The sequence below is a fragment of the Athene noctua genome, chromosome 21 (assembly GCF_965140245.1).
Source record: "Athene noctua chromosome 21, bAthNoc1.hap1.1, whole genome shotgun sequence".
NCBI classification, from domain to species: domain Eukaryota; kingdom Metazoa; phylum Chordata; class Aves; order Strigiformes; family Strigidae; genus Athene; species Athene noctua.
Window position 1 is genome coordinate 4003090 of NC_134057.1, and position 22251 is coordinate 4025340.

The following is a 22251-nucleotide window of genomic DNA, read 5'->3' on the forward strand; positions in this document are numbered from 1 at the left end:
CAGTGCCAGCTGGCAAAGAGTCAACTCTACAATCCATCTGTGTTTTTGCAAGCACTCATTGTGGTCAGATGCCTAATAAAATTAAGGGTAATTGGCTTTATATGTTACAATGTATAACCTTGCTTTTGGGTTTGGTTCAAGCCTGTCTCAAAGACCTACAGATTCATTCTAATACAATAAACAGTTTGTTAATGTTTTCTTAAAACAGCACAAAAATACAAGATGAAGTGCTTTGGCTGGGCTGTAGTTTATTGCTTCTTTTGACGCAGTAAGATATCCAAACTGTGTGTAATAAAGTGTAATTGCCAAACATGAAAGTTCTAGAGTATAGAAGAGAATGGGTTAGTCTCATCAGAGCTCCAGAGAGGAACATCCCATGTGGTCACTTGGTTGTGCTCCTTGTCTTCCTTCCCAGGGAATTTCTGTTTGGCCAGGTCAGAAACTTTGGATGAGAATCTTAACTACTGTCATATCACTTAGTAGTTCTCTTTGCTGTGGTACAGGCTGTGCTGTTTCTTTATATTAACTCTCAAACCAGTTTGATTGCTGTCTTAAGCACCCTTTTAAGAATTGCCTTTTCATGTGTGGATGTTATGGTTACTTCTAAGTGTACGGGGCTATGGCTCTGCAACCTGCTACTCATTCCAGAGGATCTCTCTGTCTGAGAGCACTCCACTATCACTGCACCCCATTTCCTAATCTTTGTGTTATTTTAGAGTTTCAGGCTCAGAAAACTGAAGTCATTGGTCATCACAGGATGGACCACAAGGTGTTTAGCTGATGAATAGAAATGAAGTTGTTCTGCAGGATGCTGCAGTTCAGGGACTGTCTCTTCAGCTGTGTCTTCTCTTAAGGCATGACTTCAACAGAAGAATTCCCCTGTTAGAATGCAGCTGTGGGAGCTGCTGTTAGAAATTCAGGATGTATTAAGATGTAATCAGGAATGTAATTTTAGTTGTAAAACTGGCAGCTATTGTTTCCTTTTTTACAAGATTAAATTTGGGGTTTCATTGGGCCTTAATTTACAGTGGCAGAAATAGGAATCTGTAATTTGCTTACTAGTACTTTAATCTTTCAGAGGTCTCTTCAAATGTTTCTAAAAATGACTGACTTGAAAATCTTGAGCAGCTGGGAATTTACTGACTGTTTTCTTTTTCCTTCCCACTAAGTTGTTGCTAACAAGATGTGCTTCAGTAACGTTTTGAAAGCAATAATGCAAAGTCTTGGAAAACAGATTTCTGAAACTTTGTATTTGGCTTACTGTTGCTCTTACTCGAGGTGTTTGGGGTTTTGAAGAAGGAAGGTTTATTTTATTTTCCACTAATGGTAAAGACGTTTAGCTATTGCTGCTATTCTGGCAATGAAAAACTACATCTGACCACTTATGTGTTCTGCCAAGGATTTACAGGGTTTAGATACTTAAACTAAGTCTTCAACAAATAGCTACCACAGAAGGGGGAGATGTTGAAGAAACAAACTGTGCTGTGAAGAATAAGAAATAACTGAATGTTAATCTGAAGACTGGTCTGGAATTCTATGTAAATTCTGTTTGGTTTGGTTTGTTTTAAATACAGGTGTGAAGCATAAATCCTTTTTAACAGCTGAAGATTGCTTTGAGCTGGGAAAGATTGCCTATACTGAAGCTGACTACTACCACACCGAGCTTTGGATGGAACAAGCTCTGAAACAGTTGGATGAGGGAGAAGTGTCTTCTGCAGATAAAGTCTACATTCTGGACTACCTGAGTTACGCCGTGTATCAGCAGGGGGATCTGGGCAAAGCCATGATGCTCACCAAACGCCTTCTGGAACTGGGTATGTGAAAGAGGTCTGCAGCTCATCATGACCTAGCTCTGTGTTGGAGCAGGTGCTAGCTACGGATTTATACTGAGGAGTGCGGATGTCATGGTTATGGATTGCTCCTTTCCATCGCCTGTCACTGTTGCCTTCTAACCACTTATCTGTTTTAGTCATTACTGCCTGAAGTTTGCTTCTCTTAATATATCTTACGTTACTCTGTTGAGATTACTTCCCCTTAGGTACAGACAAGGCCAGAACTAATGAAATTGAAACTAAATTGGTGGTATCAGAATCTCTGCAGATTATTTCAATGAAAATTAAGCATACTTGAGTTAAGAGTTGGAAAAATAAGAAATGCAGAATGCAATACTGAGAGCTAAGATTCTGTTTTGTGAAATATGGAAAGTGTTTATGCTTCTGTGAATATTCCACTATTGACTACGTGAAGGAGGCTGTGGGGAGTTCAGAATTAAACAATATAACAAAGGCTAGTGAGAACTATTTATCAATGAACTGAATCTAATTCTGTCAGTTTGGAGTTTAAAAGCTTTGTCACCAGCAATCTTAATTCCCATCAGGGAAGTTTCTAGGTTTTAAAGCCAGTCGTGCTGTGTCCCATGTCACTCTGTCCGGTTCCCTTGTCTCTCTCTCTCTAGTGAGATTGGCTGAAATTGCCAAACCCTTTTTTTTCTAGTGCTTGGACCCCCATGCCTGCTGAGGATCCAGGCCTCATAGTAAGCAGTTTTTTAACTGTGGCTGAGTTCAGCTTAGCTCTGAAAGCTCATCATGTGTTTTCCTGCAGATGAGTGAGGATATATGCATGCTGCAGGCTAGCATTGCTTCCAGCTTGGCTTGGAGTTTCAGCTATCCTGTGAATGCTCTCAAACCAGAATAGATGTTTCTGATTTCTATTTGAGAAGCAGTAGTGTGTGTCTGTTTTTCTTTTTGTCATTTGACTCTTCTGGATACTCCTTCACAAGCTGGAAAGTTTCCAGTGATACTTGTCTGTTTCTTTGTCAATAGATCCTGAACATCAAAGAGCAAATGGGAACATGAAATATTTTGAATATATCATGGCTAAAGAAAAAGAAGCAAATAAGTCCAGTACAGATTCAGAAGACCAGATGGAGAAGGAGACTGAGGTTAAGAAAAAGGATTACCTGCCCGAGAGAAGGAAGTACGAAATGCTGTGCCGTGGGGAGGGTCTCAAAATGGTAAAGTGGAGTAGACTGTTTTCAAATGTATGAAACCAACCATAACAAAACAATGTCTAGAATTTGTCTGTGGCAAGGAAGTTGTTACAGCACTTGGCTGAGTGTGTAGAACTGAGGATTAGTGTGTGTTGGATTTCTTCCCTGTTTCATTCTGTCCAGTAGACAAAAAGTAATGCTGCCACAGGCACTGCTGACTAACTTGGATGCACTGCATAATTCCAACTAATTGAATAAGGATGCTGGAAGTCTGGATTTAAATATGGAATTGAATGAGGGTGGTTTTTTTAGTGACTGTGTAAAGTACTGCTTGCTGCAGTATTACAGAGTAACATTAATGTGCTGAAAGTACTAATTTCTCAGACTTTAAAGCATTTATTTAACTTGTAATGTAGCATTAAGGTAGGGAAGGTGAATTGCTTCTGGCTCTTGTTCTCAGGATGTCTTCTGTTTCTTAGATATTAATATCATATGGAAGTTCTCTGATTATCTCTTGCTCCACCTTGCTTTCAGACTCCTCGGAGACAAAAAAGACTCTTCTGCCGCTACTACGATGGAAACAGGAATCCTAGATACATTCTGGGCCCTGTCAAACAGGAAGATGAGTGGGACAAACCTCGAATTGTTCGCTTCCTTGACATCATCTCTGATGAAGAGATTGAAACTGTGAAAGAACTAGCAAAGCCGAGGGTAAATGCCTTATGCTTCTCTGCCTTTCAGAATCTTAAATTCTGTGTGTAGTTTTCTGTGTGAGTGCGTGTGATTCTCTCCTTGAATGCGGATGTGTGTGCAGTGTGCTCACACGTTGCTTTTCTCACCTTGTAGCTCTTGGTGACACACTCTTTGAAGGAGGCTGTGCAAGCTGGAAATGCTGTGTAATTAAAAGAGCCAGGTAGCAGCAGTGCAGGATTCTCAGACTTCTGGCAGACACAATTTCAGTGTGTGCTGTTTCAGATAAGGAGGAGAATGTTCTACAACAGAAAACAAACGTACTGCATCTAGGTTGCATTGAAGTATGCATGTCATCTGTTTTTTGTTTGGTTTTCTGGGTTTTGTTTTTTCTTTAAGTCTGTATTTTCCAAAGTTGTTACATGGAGAAAAGTGCTGTCTAGGGAAAGGCAACCATTCCTCTGGTCCTGCAGTTACTGTGTAGACAAGACTGAATGGTTGTATTCTCCATTCAGTATAAAACTGACTTCTGTTTCCCAGGCTTTGATGTCACCTGACAGAGCTTCAAGAGGGCAGTACGTAATCAGTGTTCCTATTCACAATCTCAGCTCATCAAATCCTATTTCAGAAACTGGATCCCAAGGTTCTTGTTTCTGCGTGCAGAATAATCCAGGGCAACTCACCTGTCAGATGAAACAGGAGTGTCCAAGGCAAACAGCAAACTGATGGAGTTGCCTTCTGTGTCCAACACTCATCTCAAGATGTGTGTTGAATACTCGTTAAATTGATCTGTTTTTCCATCAGTTACCAGTTACTTCTAAAATAAGACTTAAACTTGTAGAAATACAATTTTTCTGCTTTATTTCTTTGTTTTTAGCCTAAATGGTTTTTTTTGTCCAGAGAGGCCTGAGCAAATGGAGATTAGGGGGATAAGTGCATTAAGTATAGGACAAACTGTTAGCTTGGTCTGCTGCAAAGTAAACTAGCTGTGAGTTACACACAAGCACGTGGAGGATGAGGCTGTCCTTGGCCACAGCACTGAGTACTAGGTAGCCTGAAGGTGATTTTAAAGCTTCCTAAAGGCTGATGCGTTATATTTCTGAGGTAACATTCTGAACTCTAAGCAAAAAGTACAAGCAATTCTCTTCACTTACCTGTAAAACATCTCTTCCTGCTCTTCTGTCAGGCAGCCTTGCTGCAGGTCTCTAAAATCAGAGCCCCAGTTGCTTGTCTGTAGATGATTAAGCCCCTTCGCTGCTGCAAAAGCTCTAGCATTTCATCTGTGGAATATGACTGAATTGCTTTATGGAGTAGAAATAAATCTCAGCACTGAAAATAAAAACCTGTGAACACGGTGATTTTAACTTCTGAACTCGCTGAGATAATTGTTTTCCTATCAGATGTTTGGCTCATTTGTAAAGACTTGCAGATTATAGTTCATTAACGTGGAAGCATCTGTATGTGGTTAGCATTCCACCTATTTCCTACAGCCAAGGCCTTGCAGGGCTCAGTAACAAGGATTGAATTTTTTGAAACTGAAGGGTCATCTCTTCATTCCCCATGCTCGGGATGTTACTTTCGCTGCCTCTTGGAAGGCAGCACTGTGATCTGTGCCCAGCCTTCTGCTGTGCTGGCAGCATAAGCTGGCAGGATGAAGCCTTATTATTCAGCTTTGGGAGTATTTGCTGGAATTATAGTTTGTGCCTTGATTCTTACATGTGTCTGCCCGGGATTAGAGGAGGGGCAGCGTATTAAGAGTTCCCAGTACCTTTTCTTGTTAGTAGACATGGAGAGGCCTCAATTTACTTAGTTTATTTTAACAGTAGAAAAATACTACTACTAATTGTTTGGGAATAGGCATGCCATTTTGTGCCTCTTCCAAAATTTGTGCTTTGCAACACAACCTTTCCAGTTATGAACAATGGAGAGTGTCTGATAGTACGTGAACAAAATTAAAGGGCACACATAAGCCTCTGAATCAGAGTATTAACATAGATGGGATGGTGTGAAGTAAATGGCAAAGGGAAAGGAAGGCCTTGAATCTAGACTCCTCACTCTGTAATTAGGAATACAATGTAAATGTGTACCTGGACTAAGCAATTGGTTGTGTTGGCAGTCAGCGTTAAAAGTTTGAGTTCAGTGCTGCTTTTGGTATAGAAAGAATCAGAGGTAGGGTTTTACCTCTTGCTTATACAAGATCACAACGTTGCCTGGATTCCATTTAACTGTAAAACTCATCTGACATGCGCAGGACAGAGCGCTAACAAAGGACCAATTGTACACATGCCATAATACTGCACCACTTCCAGAACTTGTTGCACTATGAAGGAAATGAAAGCTTCTAGTTTACTTTATGCAGACAATTATTCTTCTTGCTGCAGAAATGGAAACTCTGCTTCCTGGAAAACTTGATCTTCTCTAATGCTCTGTTTAAAAACAAACAAACAAAACCCAAAAAAACCCACCAACCAAAAAAAACCCAACCACCAACCTATCTTTTAGTAAAATTGGACACTCCCCTTCCTTTCCCATCACTGCTTTGTGAATTTCCACCCTCTCCATAAAAGAAAAACCACCACGAAAGGTGACTGGGTGGCTTGTGTGGTGGTTGCTTGTGTGACATTTCCCCATAGGCTTCTGAATGGTCGGATTGCTGTGATGCAGTATGTGCTTTGTAATGCAACTATTCTGATGGTTCGCTTCACAGCTGAGGCGAGCCACCATTTCAAACCCCATAACAGGAGCCTTGGAGACGGCACATTACAGAATTAGCAAAAGGTAAGAGAGCTCTATGCCAGATGTTTTGGGCCTGTAATGAGTGTGTAGATTCTGCTCATTATGGGGAAAAAAGAGGTGGTCTAAAAAGACAATTTTGGCTTTGTAGTCCACCGCTTTATTACATGCAGATCTGTAACAGGCTGTTACTGCTGAGTTTCTCAGTCTTTTCCTTCAGCTAGAAGTTCTGGGGGCATATTTTGATTTCTTCTTTTTCTTTTTTTTGGTCACCTTCTCAGCATGTGTTCTCAAATGATGATCTGTACAAGAAGCAGGTCTCTACAATCAATGTAAAAAAACATGTGAAGCTAGAAAACCTTCAGTAGAATCTAGATATTTTTTTTTTCATATTCCTTTCCCCTTGTTCTTCTCTCCAACCAAAAACTGTCCTCCCTTGTAAAATCTAGCAGACCCCTTGAAGTGCCTTTACATGTGTAAGAGATGCTTCAGGTCCTTACTGTGTGTGACAGCTGTAGTGGCGTGCAAAACACGTTCGTTAGTCACACTCTATTGTCCAAAATAATCCTCTACTCCGGTCTGGGCTTTTTTACCTCCCACTGACACAAATCTGGCAGAATGCAAGCTCATTTTCACTGGGCTCTTGGTTCTTTCCAGCTTGTCTATTAAGTACTCCAAGTCTTGAATCTAGCCAATGTTTTCCAAAATTGGCTGGCTCTAAAAGAAACCACCTGCCCCCTGCCTGCCCCCTGCCCCAGGTTTTAGTAGTGGTGATTAAAGATTGGCTGTGCATTCCATCAGCGTTAAGCCAAAATTCTGAAAGGAGTTAAACTTCTGGGTGAAGAGGAATTGTCTGTGAAACTCAGCATCATAAATTATTTGTAGAAAGTCTTTAGTTTAAAACAAACAAAAAAGAGGAAAAAATAAAAAAGGAGGAAAAAAGTGAAAGGACAATCTAACCAAATTTTTCCAACCAATTTGTTTTGATTTGGACATGGCAGCTACAGCTTCTGTTGCCCTTCTAACATTGCTAATTTAAGAGCATTGCATACCATCCAGACCAATCGGAACCCTTTCAAACACCTGTGGCTTGGCAAAAAAGCAGCCTACTAGGTGGGTAAGCCCTTGTCCTTTCTCTTTTTGTAGCTGAGCCGTGCTACTGTTCATGACCCCGAGACTGGGAAACTGACCACAGCACATTACAGAGTCTCTAAGAGGTAAGGGGAACGTCTTCCAGAGGTATACCCAGGCCGAGGAAGTCTGTTCTGGGACTTCTGCTTCATCTCTAAATGTGGGGCAAATAAGGATTTTGCATAACTTTTCTATTCTTAGCCTCTTTTTAGAAAAAAGAGAATGGCCTAGAGCAAGCTGAGCTGTCCTATAACAAAGCAAGCAGGCTGCTGAAATAGAAAATAGTTCTAAATGTTTGTGGTAGCCAAGACGGGAGTGCCCTCTTTTGCTTAGCATGGCTTGTCTACTGTAACTAACGTACTAAAATATTAGCACCGTGCGGAGTTCTGCTGCCACTAACAAGCTGTGGAAAAGGCTGCCTTCTACCACGAGACTTTGGTATTTGCTGCTTAAAGCTAGGCACTGATGAGCTGCTGTCATATCATGGGAATAGTGCAAATTAAAGCTTGTCGATAATTTTAAAGAGTTTCTTTGTTTAAATGATTGAAAGTAGTTGCTGCTTTAATAGAAAACTAGTGTTCTTTCGGCTTCTTTGAAGAAAAAAACTGAAGTAGAATGTAGTAGGTTAAGGGGTTTTATTCAGCCATGACTGTCTTTAAAAAGATACAAGTGCTTCAGAATATTGGATCACAAGAAGTTGATTGAATTCAGGAGTGGTAACTCTGATGTAACTAGAAAATCATTGTAGCTGAAGTCTGATCCTTAAAGCCACACTTGTTACAAGTAGTGGCAAGTTGAAAACTTATTTTTATACGTTGAAAACTGCCTTGAACCTTCAGCAGCATATGCAGGTCTACTTACTCATCAGAGCGCATGCAGGTAGTGGGAGTCCCTTGGACATTGTTGATTGCTCCTTAAAACTGCCTCTGCAGACCCCTCCAGAATGACTTTAGGAACCTAGGTCTCCTTGTTTGACATGTGCTGCATTTGATTTTCATTTTTTTGTTTTTAATTTTAAAGTCTTTCCATGTCTTGCCTATCTTTGTTATCTGTGACTGTGTATTTTAAAGAAAGCATTTTCTGGGGTTTGTCCTCTGACACTGGGGCATTTACTGAAGTAACCTGTTAATCCATTTGAACTACCCTCACGGGGGTGAGAGTAGTTCAAGGTGACCAGATCACTAATTGAAATTGAGATTAAGATGCATAATTGGCCCCTTTTTAAATATATGATCCTCAGTAAAAGAACTTTTTAATTAGAGTTTTGATTTTTTGTTAGTGGGAAGTGTTATGCCTTGAGACTACTACAGATGCTGCAGTCAGGAAAAAATAGTACTAGACAACACACATCATCAAAAGCTGATGCCCCCATGTGTGCAGCTGATGATGCAGCCAGATCCCATTTGCCATCACTTTGTTACTAGCTTTGACATGGCAAAATAACTGTTTCTCCTAGGGCTTTAATCTGGAATTAACCATGTGCTGCACCTTGCCTTGGGACTCTCTGATAAAGTATAAGGGCAGCTGCTGCCTCCTTGGTGTACTGTGCTGCAAGCCCAGAATAGAGCCTTGTGGCTAGTACCTGGTGAATGAGACCCTTAAATGCTTAAGGTTTGTGGCTCAGAAAGGTGGCACTCTGGAACTTCCTTCCAGAATACCTAAGGAACTCACAGATTGTCATCAGATTTTACTGAGCTAAGATTTTAATTCTGTATGTCACTGGAAACTGGAATTAGAATTGCAAAGGATCATACAAGTAAATGGGGCACAGCTCATTGAGAAGTTAGTGAAGACAATTTTTTGAGGGTGGAGGGGGACTTCCCTCCTCATGTTTCCCCGTGCCTTTGCATTCCTCCATGTGCAGATTGTTTAGGATATATATATACTTTAAAAGAGAACCTGATGCCTACATTTATAGTGGGAGGTAAAAGCCCAAACCAAAAACCCCAAGCCGGACTGCTTTAGAAGGATCATGTTGTTAATGCTGGATCACTGAACTTCTCTTGCAGAACCACTGGTAGAAATATCTTTCTGTTAGAGCTGTTTGAGCTGGTTTGGATTCCAGATGAATCATTGCTTCTGAAAACCAAAAAATGCTTGCTTTATTTTTTTAATAGATGATTGCTTTTCCCCTTCGAACATTCTTTCCTAGCAAATGCACTTCTAAATTACAGCATTCCTCTCTGAGAGGACTACTGTTCACTGTGCAGTACGTGGCAGGCTGTATAAAAGGGGCGCCTTGCCAGCAGTTCAAGGAGCTCCATCAAGCCATGCTGTGTGCCGTACCAGAATAAACTCAGTCACTCTGACACTGCTTTTAAAGAAGCTGTCTTCCCCCCCGGCTCTCCTCCCAGCAGCCAGTCAGAGCTTGTAGCATATGATGTTAAAGTTTCCACTTCAGAAATACCAGTCTGCTTTTGTTCACTCCCCGTTGCATCTCTGCTAGTACTATTTACCTGCTAAGTACATTTTAGAAAGTTTTTGAATGTAAATAACAGTATTTCGTGTGACCTTTGACTTAAGCTGTGTTGCAGTACTCTGGTGCAGTGCTGGTGTAGCTGAGACTCAGGACGTAGCTGTTGTAATGTCTGGTACTGGACTGAGTAGTGCAGTTGGAGGAGATGAGCTTTTGGGCATATAAGCCTGTCTGTCACGTAGTTCTGGACAGTTGTCTGTTTTTTTTCCTAATATACTGCTTAGTCCAGAATTATTTTTGCATATAAGTATTGTGCCATTAAAAAATCTCCAATAAGATACCTGATACGGAATTATAGGAGGGAGGAGTAAATGTAATTACTGCTAGCTGCTTGTAATGAATATAAAAGTTGTTAAAAGCTAGATTGTGGTGTGAGCAAGAAGAAAAGCAATCCCCCAGCATGAATTCAGCACACTAATGGAATTCTTTTAATTTCTATAATGTACTATCTTTAGTTCATGGGTGTCTTTTTACAAAGCCAAGTGGGACACCAAAATACTATGTCTTTGTAGTCAGGGAATTTTGTGTTTTGGTGTGGTAGTTATTACAGAAATATCCTCCTGTAAGTAAAGTCAACCACATCTTAAACTGCCACACTTATGACTTCCCAGAAATAAGCTTGTCCCTTTTTGTTAGGAAGTTATCTGCTCAGAGTGGACTCAGAGGTGTCAGCTGGTCGAAAATATGACAGAATGCTGTTCATGCAAATTAAGTTGTCAGGTGGGCAGTTAAATGTACACTGAAGAATAGTGGTGTGCATTTACTGAAGCATTCTGAACCTTGGATTATGTGTATAGAAAAAAAAAGTTGCTGAGCACAATTTGAGGCTGTTAATTCTGCATATGTGATATGCCACTGGTGAGGGAGGGTGGGTTTTTGCCTTTTTTTTTTGATAGACAAGAGCAGGGGAAAAGATTCCTTTGTTGAAGCAATACCTGCTGTAAATGGTCTTGAACTAAGCACAGACTTAGTTGGATGTCAGCAAAGGCTGAGGCTAGCAGCTAAAGATGACAGCGCAGGGCAGATGGTTCTGTTCTGTGAAGGCCACTGGGCAAAGTGCAGTAACAGAAGGTCCTTGCGCATCCTAAATGCAGCAGGCGCAGAGGCCTCCTGATGCTGGACAATCCGTGCAGGGTTTGAGAGGCCCTCCTGAGCGCTCTGCCCTCATGCAAGCAGATTTTGTGATGCTGACAGGGTTAAATCATGCTGTAACTCTTCACCTGAAGCTATTCAGCACTACAGGCTGCCCCCTAAGTTTTGCTCAGCAACCAGCAGACAGGCTGGCACTTGGTGGAGTATGGTTTCAGTTGCCGGTTTCCTCCACTTTTCATAGACTTTCTTTGTATCCTCAGGCAATTAATTTTATTTCTAGAAAACATATAGTAGTATCCCTTCGTGAAAGGATGTAGTATTTCCCTGTTGAAAGCATTAATTGCAAATTTAAATAACCAATATAGTAAGAATGCTTGCTTTTTTCTTTCTTTGAGTTCTTTTTTTTTTCTTAAAACCTTTATGCATAGCCTGGGCAGAGGTAGCCAGAGCCTACACTTTGAAGCTGATGGCTGCGTTGGGGCTTTTCTTGTGTACTAAATGTGAGGTTAGGATTGCTTGTTCAACACGGCTGCATAGCATGTGGCTGCATAGCTGATTTTTGGGGGGGCAATGCTTTGTATAAGTAGACTTTGTGTTCTCCCACCACCTTAAATCAAAGAAGGTTGCCTTGTAACACTTCCTTATACTAACAATGTTCAGAAATGGATGAACCTATGTATGTGTTTGTGCAAGTCTGTCTTGAGAAATCTTATTTTTATCCATACTTCATTTGTCATTAAAAAATGCTCGTAGAGATTCTGTAACCTGTGTCAGTGCCTTGTCATGTGTCATGCTACTGTTCCTCCCATGCGAAGTATTCTGGTTTGATTTTTAATCCAAATTCTATATTAAAACAACCTTAATTTAGTATAGATGTGAAAGTTCATTTGAGTAGAAATGCTACCATGTACTTGCCAGCTAGGCTCTGAGCACAGGTATTTCTGTCCAACAGTCTCGTAAAAGCAGCAGGAGCTGCTGATGAGCCCAAAAGGCTGAGTCAAATGCTAGAAAAAAGCTAGAACTAGCTGTCTCCATTTTCTTGCAAAACGGGAAAAAAAATGGGACCCAAATCATCAGTTTTCTCATCCATATTAGTGACTAGTAGGGGGTTGCCAAGGTAAACAGAGCAGAGGACCAGAGAGGGTAGGAGCATGCCGGGAGAGGGAAATGAGGAGCAGGTAAAATGAAGGTGCTTGGCTAGAGTAGGATGAGTAAAGTAGCAACAAAAACAAGGATCCTGTGAGCAGATGAGTGGCTTAAAAAAGAAGGAAAGAGAAAAAAGAGAGTGGGTAGATGAAATTGATCCTTTGTACAAGAAAAACATTTTGTTCTTTTTGAAAGAGATGAGAAATGGCTTTGTGTTTGCATGTAGGCAGCTGGCTGTGTTCAGGGCTGGTCAGGGTCCAGCGCAGACATGCGCTGTAGTAGTCCATGCGCAGAGCTGTGGTTGTACTAAGCTTGTGCCCTTTTCTGCCAGACGCTGCTATTTGGGGTGTGTGGCTGCTTCTGGGTGACACAGCTGCTTCCCAGGCATGCAGCTTTCAGGAATGAGCAACCACTTTGAGCAGAAAATGCTACTCTGGGTCTGCGTGAAGGCAGCGATTCTCATGTAGAACTTCTTCTCTACCTCTTCAAACCTTTCTCTGCTGACTAGTTTGCCAGTTAGTTTAAATGCAGTATTTCTAGCTGAAAAGTTCTAATTTATAGTAAGAGATAGATATTTTGAAGATGCCTTTGGAACTGCAAGGCTCACCTTTCACATTTATATTTAAAAAAAAAAAAGTGGGGATGTTTGGGGTGGTTTTTTTCCTTAAAAATCATGGTGTACCCCAAACATGTGCTAAATACCAAATTTGTAATAGGCTGTTCTGGTAGAAATTGTTGAACAGGAAAAATGCTAGAGTTTTATGCGTTATATAATTGTTTTTGTAATGATTTTTAGTAGCATTGCACAGGTAAGTAATGTGCAAGGACAGATCACAGAGCACTTGCCTGTAGGTGCATGACATTAGTGTACGCAGAGCCTATGTGATTGTAACTCAAGTAACTCACCTATTCCTTTCCCAAGTGTTGCTTCAAAGTGCATCAGATGTGGGGTCTAAATTAGCTGTTTGAAATGGGTAAGAGCAAAAGTGGTTTGTGACTCTTTAGAAAACAGCTTGAAGCAGATTTCACTGTTTGGAGCATTTTCTTCAGTCATTTCATAGTCTATCATGGGAATTAAGGCCCTTAGTTGTAGAGGTTCCTTAAACCAGTGCTGTAAGTGTTCTTTCTAGAAAACATGTTCATTAAATGCGGGCCTTCATAATGGCCTGGAAATATTTCTGATCATCCTAGCACTCTCTTTAAGCGTACAAACAAGTAGCCTCCAATTTGAAGTAATTCCAAATGTTGCATTTGTACTGCTAGCTTACTGCCTATAGTTACCATATTTTATTAATTTTTCTTTTCCCACCTACTTAGTGCTTGGTTGTCTGGATATGAAAGCCCTGTGGTATCTCGCATTAACACAAGGATACAGGACCTAACAGGACTTGATGTCTCCACAGCAGAAGAACTACAGGTAAGCTGTTAGGACAAGTAGGGTGGTGAGTGTCAGCTGGCGTTTTGTTTTGGATGCCTTTGTATGCAGCACTGTGCTGGTGAGGTGGCTGCAAAAGCTCATTCAGCCCAGGGGCAGCTGATTTGATGGTTGGTTTGATTCCAGGCCAGGGGAGGAACAGTGGGTTTTTTACAGGGAGGAAGAAGTCAAGTTGTCTTTGCAGACTTGTGCTTACTGTAGTAGGAAATGGCTTTCTGGTGCTGGAGGGAAACAGTAATAACTGAAACTCCTGATGTTTGTTGAAATGGATGTGAAATTTCTTTTTATTTTTACTAATAAAACTGGGTTTCATTGCTGCAGGCTCAAACTTTGATGCTGTGGTGATGATAGTGAAAAGTATAGCTTGACTGATACTTACAGAAAGGGGGAGGGAATGGCTGTTTACATTTGCCATCCCATCCTTGGTCCTGCAAGGCCAACAGTGTCTGCTGTGTCTGTAATGTGGGAGAGACTGACTCTATATGTAACTTCAATAAATTTTATTTTGGAAGTACTCATTTTCATATACCTGAGGCTTTTAAATAAACAGCTGCTTCACTGATTCTGAGAAAGCATTAATACTTAGAAAGCAGGACACTTAGACAGTGGTTCCTGAAAGCTGTTGTGCCACTCTGCTACTCCGTGAAGACTCCTGATGGTAAAATGCCCAAGCATCTGGTTGAAAATTGGGTTATGAATACAGAGAAGAGATGAAAAAAAATAACCAAAAAAACCAGTGGATCCTCTTTAATGACAGAGAGACCAAAAAGTGATTTGAGCGTGAAGGACATAAAAGCACCGTGACCTATTTTGAAGAGAACAGAACCTGCGACATTTCTGTAGAAGAAAAATATTATTCTACCCTGGGAAAGTACCAGATTCCTTACCCAGAGTATACTACATCTTGTGATGACAGTCTTGGATGTGCTGCTGCTCTTGTAGCTGAACATCTTGGGGTTCTTTGGAGCCTGTGGCTGGCCAAGCCTTCAGGAGTTTCAGAAGTGTCTGTCAGGTTCTATTACCTGAGTGTCATTAGATCAGACAGGAGCAGGCACTTGTAAATGGGTGAAAGTCTGGGAGCAGACAGAGGAGCTGACCCTGGGGAAGGGAAGATTCAGCTGGGGTGTTTCTGGGAGCTGGTATCTGGTCAAGAGCTGCAAAGGAAGACTGAAGGCCTGGGACCCTGAAGTTCAGAGTCAGGTTCTGGCTCTACCCTGACGAGGAGTGTGGGTGAAGTTAGAGCTATTTGTGAATAAACCCAGAAGGACTTTGCTGTGTACAGTACAGTTTAGCTGATGGAGACTGGTAGTTTTCTATGGCTTGATTATTAAACTTCATCTAGCGAAAGGTTGTAGATGATGGTTAGATTCTTGTCTGGATAAAATACTGCTTTACTAGATTTTGTGCTTCTCCTTTCACTGTAGGTAGCCAACTACGGAGTAGGAGGCCAGTATGAGCCTCATTTTGATTTTGGAAGGGTAAGTCCTGTTTCCTGTCTCCACATCTTTCTGCTTCACAAGCACTGTGTTTTCTTTTTCAGGTGGCAAATTATGGAGTGGGAGGACAGTATGAACCCCACTTTGACTTTGCACGGGCAAGTAAAGAGATGGAGGAGAGATAGTCACCTGGTGAAGCCTGGGCCTCTTGGCTGTGGCACAATTTTTATTCTTCAATGTGTATTAAATTTTGTAGCTCTTCAACTTTTCTAATCCATGTTAGTGGAGAAAGCCCTCTAAACCACCAGCTGAACAGACAAGCATTTTAGGCACTACAGAGCAACAAGGTTTTTCTTCAAAAATATAATTTAAAAAATTATTCTAAGGAGACGACCAGTAGTTCTTAACAGATCAAAGGGCATTAGCTTTATTCTGAATCTGAGGAAACGTTTAGAAATATTCTAGCTGGCCAGGGTACTGGCCACGTAAAGCCATTTTGTTTAAAATCACTGAAGACTATACAGGTAAACTGTATAAAAACCCCATGTGTGACTTGGTGTGACAGATGATGGTGGCATCAGCAGATGTGTGTCCAGGCACTGAAGCTACTGCAGCTGTGTGTGCAGTGCAGAGCATTGCTGAGTGAGGCAAACGTGCCTGCAGGGCTGTGAGGAAGGCCTTGTAGGCAGCATGGGAAGTCTTGCCTTGCAGCCTACCCTGGAGGACTGCAGTGTGGAGAGAGAAATTCCCAACCTATTTTTATGCCAGCTTTAATTGCAGCCTGCTGGAAATAATGCCACTGACTTCAGTTGGTTATTTATTGGGCATACATATGTGTGATTTAACACCTTCAGATTAACCTTACGCTGTGAATCCAAGCCACCAACTCTTAATCAGAATCTCTGCTCTGTAAGCACATGCTCAAAAGCATTGCAAATGATTAACTGTTTTTGTTTGAAAATGCATGGGCTAATTCCTGGAGTAATGATTGCTGGAGTTTTAGCACACACCAGTGGAGGTTACAGGGGGTGGGCTGTGAGGGGTGACAAAAGTTGGTACCATAAACCATCAAAATGGGTTTTTCTTGTAAGTGAAGTGATAAAAACCTCCTAGTTGCACCTGCAGCTCCAGTGTGGGGTCAGGAAGGCCAGAGCAGGAGTGGGGGTGAGGGCCCCAAAGCTCAGCTGGCCCTGGGGGAGCTGCCCTCGCTGGTGCTTGCCTTGGCCTGGGACAAGAGGGGATAAGTGAGTGTAATTATTTAATTAAGTCTGGCTGTGAAGAGGATTTATACTCATTTTCAGGCAGTACAGTTGTTCTTACCCATTACCAATTTGAGCTTATGCCCTCCCTGTCCTACAGAATTTTAAAATGTCTGGTTTATTTAAATTAATAGATACACTCATACTGCATTCTGCCCTCCTCCTAAATAGAGGGATTGAATTAATTTTTCTGCATGAATTTGCTGCTGGCTCTGCAGCTGTATGTCATTGGCTCCTCTCAATAATCAAAATGAAATGCTTATTAAATCTGCTTTTATTCACAGAAAGATGAGCCAGATGCTTTTAAGGAATTGGGAACAGGCAACAGAATTGCTACTTGGTTGTTTTATGTAAGTGATACATTTCTGCCATGTGCTAGTGCCAAAAATATCTATCACTGCATATTCTATACTGTTGAATGATTTCATTAGGTTTTTTTCCTAATATGACTTGCAAACGAAGGCAGCCACTAACTTGGTGGCAATACATACATAACTCATAAGTAATGTTCTTCCATGTGTTCTTAAGGAGATTTTTTTCATCAAAGTTGAGCATCAGCTTAAATTATTTGTCTGTCTATTCATTTTTATATCTGCATCAGTATTTCTAGCATGCTCATCACCCAACCATTCGAGTGTGTAACATTCAGGGACAAGGCTGGCTGTTGCACTTGGGACAGAGTGGGTGGGCTTCAGCCTTTTTTAAGGCTGTGAATCACGCAGCCTTTGCTCACAGATTGGGAGGTTGAAATTAGGTTGTTCGGTAACCTAATTTTGTTTTACTAAAACGTGACACTTGAGGATGTATCAGCCTGCTACTTACCTGTGCCCTTCCCCACCTTTTCAGATGAGTGATGTGTCAGCAGGGGGAGCTACTGTCTTTCCTGAAGTAGGAGCCAGTGTTTGGCCTAAAAAGGTAAGTGGGGCTTTTTATCAGAGTAACCGCTCCTCTCTCCATCTACTCAAAAATAGAACAGATGTATAAACGCTTAAAAAGAAGCTTTAAAATCACTTTATATAAAGATGATTAGAGCGCTGTTCATGGGAGCACTGAGGTACTTACAGTTCAGTGAAGGGACTGGAGTAGTACTGGTGATTCCAAGGGCCTCTGTTCTGCGGGTTAATGCATAGGTACCTTTTGGCCTTGACTGCTTCTAATGCATAGCCTTTGCAAAACATTACAGTGCTTCAGAACACATTTTGAAAATACTTAAATCTGTAAGTAGGTTTAGTCTTGAGGTGTCTTTAGGGAATTTTCCCTGAAATTATGTGTTCCTATGATGTTTTTTCCCTCAGAATGGTCATGAATAAGGTCTTTCTTTGCTGGCCTGCTGTTCATTTTTAGTAAATTACCTTGCTTTCTAAAACTGTTAAAGTTAAATGAAATTGGCTTTGGGTTTAAAACAAAATCAACAGCCAAATATATATAGACACATAATGTGCCAAAGGAGACTCATTCCTTAGGAAACCCCATGTTAGAATATGGAACAGAGCCTGCAATTTAAAAGGAACATCTGAAATACAAACCCACATACCTTTGCCTTATTGTTAAGTCAGTTGGTGTGCAAGTGTGTATCACACAAAACAAAATGCTGAGGGTTTCCACTGCCATTTCCAGGGAACAGCTGTATTCTGGTACAATCTCTTCCCAAGCGGAGAAGGTGATTACAGCACACGGCATGCGGCCTGCCCAGTACTAGTTGGAAACAAATGGGGTAAGTAGCCCTCAACGTTCTTGCTGCCTGTGGCCTGGAGGACTGGGCCTTTGCTGGTGGGTTGTCTTGGTTTTTTTTCCTCTGGACTTTGTGGTGGAATAGAAAGCAGCCAGAAATTAGGTCCTTTATAGAGAAATTACACCTTATACCTATGTCATATCTCTGTATATTATGATATATGTATGAGTAGCATATTTTATTATGTATATAAAACATGTAATATTGTATCTATTTTAATAGTCTTTTGTAGTTTAGCAACTACTGGAAGGTTTTTCCCTCTTGGATTTATTAGACCAACTTCACATTTTTGTGTGTGTATTAAAATACTTTAGAAAATTAAGATAATCCTGCACTTAACTGAAAGCTGGCCATTAGCTTATATTTAGCTTATATCAAAGCACAAGCTAACCAGGTACAGTGATCAAAAACCTTTGTCTTTGCAGTATCCAATAAATGGCTGCATGAGCGAGGACAGGAATTCCGAAGGCCGTGCACTTTATCAGAGTTGGAATGATGCAGACTCATCCTTTGTCTCTTCTGTATTCAGTTTGTGTAAAATGCACACATCTACAGTTTACAATTGACTAACACTCCACTACAGGTTCAGTCTTCAACTACACCGGTGTTTCATCTGTGGACAAAACAAACGTGCTTTTAGTTCCCTTAAAATACCCCCTTAAGAAGGTTTTATGAACAGAATATATTAAGGTCAATGAGTGTTACAGGAAAAAAAAAGACAAAATACAGATCAGGGCCACAACTAACAGTGGTGTTGTGTGTGGTGTTCCCTTCACCATCGCCCCTCTGATCAGCATGGAAAGCCAGTGATTGTTTGCTTAGTCCTCCTCACGCTGTCAGTCTGCTAAGGGTGGGATGATTTAGGGGAGGGCTCCCTTCTAAGGAGGCTGAATTAAACCAGTTCATATTCCTCAATTTCCAGACATTTGACTCCTTGCTTTTCTAGAGTGCCTGACCACTACTGTTGAGAACTGTGGGCATGGTTGGTGTTTCTCTGGAGAACAGGTTATTATCATGTTTTTGCCTGTTTTTCTACTTCCACAAAAGCCCCAATTTTTAAACTGTCTTCCTTCGCAGCCTTGGTGGGGAATTTGGCTCTTGCTTAAACTTGAAAATGTGAGCCAGCAGTTACGTACGTATAGATGAGATGCTTCAGCAGTGTTGGGTCAAACACATGCCTGTATCAGAGCAGCCTGATGACAATGACAGCCCATCTTCCCTCCATTTTTTTTTCTTTAATCTTTGTCCACATAAACAAATGCTGCTTTTATTCTGTTGTAGTAGTCAACTCTTACATCTGTTCCTTGGGCAGTGAGGATGGGAATGTTACTATCTTCATTAATCAGAATAATTGTGCCTTAGGACACTGGAATTTCAAATCGGTTATGAAACTTCAGGTGATGAAGTAATACATAGACCTCACAGAACGCTCTCCACCCTCATCCTCCCAGTTCGCAAGGTTTTGTGAGAAACAGATGGCCTATTTATAATCCTAAATCTTTTTTAGATGCTTTTTATTTTGCAAATGTGTTTTCTGCTAGGGATGCTGAACGTAGGCCACAGCAGTGACATGCCTTTAGTCCCAGGGTGACTGTTTACACTGAGTGCTGGAGAAGGTGCCTGCTCTGGCTGGTTTGGTGTTGCTCCCCTGGTGCTGCCTCCCCTCTCCTGAGCATTCCTGAGCGAGGAAGCACGGGGCAGGGGCCTCCTCCAGAGCCTCTGGTTCTCACGTCACTGCTGCTTGTCCCATGAGCCAGAGCTGGAGCCGTTCTGATTCACGCCACCCACACAGAAAAGGTGTCCCGAAGTCAGCAGTGCCCTCGCTGCAAGAACTCACTTGCAGTAACTTTGAGGGACATTAGTTTGTGACAAGTCATCCTTACACTGAGATGAAGTGGAAACCTCTGAGGGAAATGAGACTGTAGCTGTTGAACTTTTGTTCCACTTGCCAGATTCCTTTGGGTGGAGTAACAGCTGTCCCGCTGCCCCCAGCACAGGCAGAGCAAAGCTGAGTGCTAGTTCTCTTCAGCAGCAGGATTTCTAGCAAAATGTCTGAATATTCCACTAGCACAACAACAAGAATCAAAGTGAGCTGCACCAGACTCTAGCTAAACAGTCTGATTTTCTGGATGATGATGGTTTTACTGATTTAGGGGTCAAGCCTGAAGTCTTTACCAAGGAAAAAATTCTAGTTTTAGTTAATTGGACTTTCTGCGTCAATAAAGTCTGAGAATTGAGCCAAAATGTAGATTAAACCAACTGTTAACATGTTAGAAATACCTCTGAAATACTGAGAATGCAGTTTAAGGTACTATAGTTTGAGAAACTGCATACTTTCTGAAGACACTTTAAAATCTTTGCTGGAAAATGTGTTGTTAAATTTCTACTGAGCCTGTTAGCAATGGGACCTACATAAGTGTTTATCCTTAGCCCTGCACCTTCTTGCATTTTGCCTGTGCTTTTGGCAGATGTGAAACAAAGTCCATCCAGCATTTACTTAAGAAAACAAATAAAAAGAAAAATCAGAAATAGTTCCACCTCACATCTGTACTGCTCATTTATTCAACTAGCTGGTCTAAGAGCAGTATCTCACATAAATTCACCAAAGAAATGGGTTGTCAGAGCATATTTTTGATCAGTAGATTGTAATTAAAAAGAACACCCATAATGTTTCTACTTACCTGAGTTTTCTCCCTGTCACACAGTGTCATTCATCTCCATTTCCATGTTTTTCTCTTCCCCATCTTTTTTACTTTCTTAGGTAACCATGGCTGCAGGTAACTCCTGCCACTTCCCTGCAAGTAAAAGAACACAACCAACAATGTGGTGGTAGAGGCCTTTCTTGTGGGGCACAGAGTTTTGCTCGGTAGCTCTGAGGCATCTGTAAATGCTGTTAGAAAAGCCAATCCTGCACAAATTAACAAGCACAAAAAGAAATCAGTGTAATGCCCCATGAACACACATGTAGAAAGCATCTGGTTTTGCCATTACCGAAAAGCTGCTTTTTCTAAAGCAAGCAGAGGACTTACTTTAAGTAATTAAAAGCTAAAAAGTGTAGTATTTATGTAGGTTGAAAGAGAAATACTAAAAATATTGGTGACTGCTTTAGGTACTGCCATAGTGGAAGAAAACACTAGGGTCTCTTACAGAAAGGAAGGGTTGAAGCAATGAGAAATCAATCACAGGTTTGTATATTAAGCAGGGGGGTGATTTTTTTCCCATCTCTGTTGAACCAACACCAAACGATGAATGACAAGCTTGAGAGAACTGTGGAATGTCTGGGCAAGTTTGCTAAGCAAATCCTCCCCCCAGCTACTGTCAAGTACTTCCAGTGTTAAACAGTGTTTTAACAACAGTCTCTAAGAGGCATTGCTTTGGGAGTAAAAATGGTTCACCGCATAACTTTTTAAAGGAGTGAACTACTCAATGACTTGCAGTTTTTGGGGGAAGAAAAATAGTTTGTCTTTTGACAGTGGAAAATTTTGCTTGGTTTAAAAAAAAAAAAAATCCCTCAAAGCTAAAACTCATCTGCTGAGGTTCTCAGACCGAAACATTCCAGATTTTTAGAAGAGAAAGGGTGAGTTTATTTTCTTAAACTGCAGACAATCCACGTTTGCTCTTTCTCCACTGCAGTAGTGTTCATGCACCTCACACTGAATGTGTAAGGGATTACACAGGTGCTGCTGCTTTCTGCCTTACCCCTTAATTTCTCAAAGGGCTTTTGGATCAAGAGTGTGGCTCCTCTGTGAATCTAGTTTTGTATTAAAGGTGATTGAAAACCTGTTTGGCTCACAGTGATTGACAATTGAGAAACTGCCTTACTGTTAAATTTTTTGTAATAATATTTTTAATGTACAAAGACCAGGGTTAAAATAAAAGCCACTGCTGTTAGCAGTGAAAAATCCTCCACATCAAACTCTCCTCTTATGTGGCTGTTGTAAATCTGATCACACAGATTTTTATCGCCGTATGTGTTTCCTGGAAATTGAGCTCATTTGTTTTACTTCGTAATCTGTGCAGGCAGGTGCAGAAGATGCTTACACCACAAATTAAACCTGTTCTCAGACCTGAACTTTGTGTCTTGGTTGGAAAGACACAGCACTAATGGACTGCAGAAGGGGAGGGCAGGTAC

At 41.1% G+C, this 22251-nt stretch overlaps 1 protein-coding gene across 3 annotated transcripts in view; it reads left to right on the plus strand.

Annotated features, from left to right (window-relative positions):
- Nucleotides 1-22251, plus strand: part of P4HA1 (prolyl 4-hydroxylase subunit alpha 1) — a 36628-nt gene extending 14377 nt beyond the window's left edge. The window contains exons 6-15 of one of the 3 annotated variants that reach the window (XM_074924471.1): nt 1575-1814; nt 2823-3013; nt 3524-3700; nt 7559-7629; nt 13575-13674; nt 15117-15170; nt 16672-16737; nt 17234-17302; nt 18005-18101; nt 18545-22251. In XM_074924471.1, coding sequence (XP_074780572.1) covers nt 1575-1814; nt 2823-3013; nt 3524-3700; nt 7559-7629; nt 13575-13674; nt 15117-15170; nt 16672-16737; nt 17234-17302; nt 18005-18101; nt 18545-18615 — 1136 coding nt within the window. In that variant the 3' untranslated portion in view covers nt 18616-22251. The other 2 variants (XM_074924470.1, XM_074924472.1) reach the window with 2 other exon arrangements.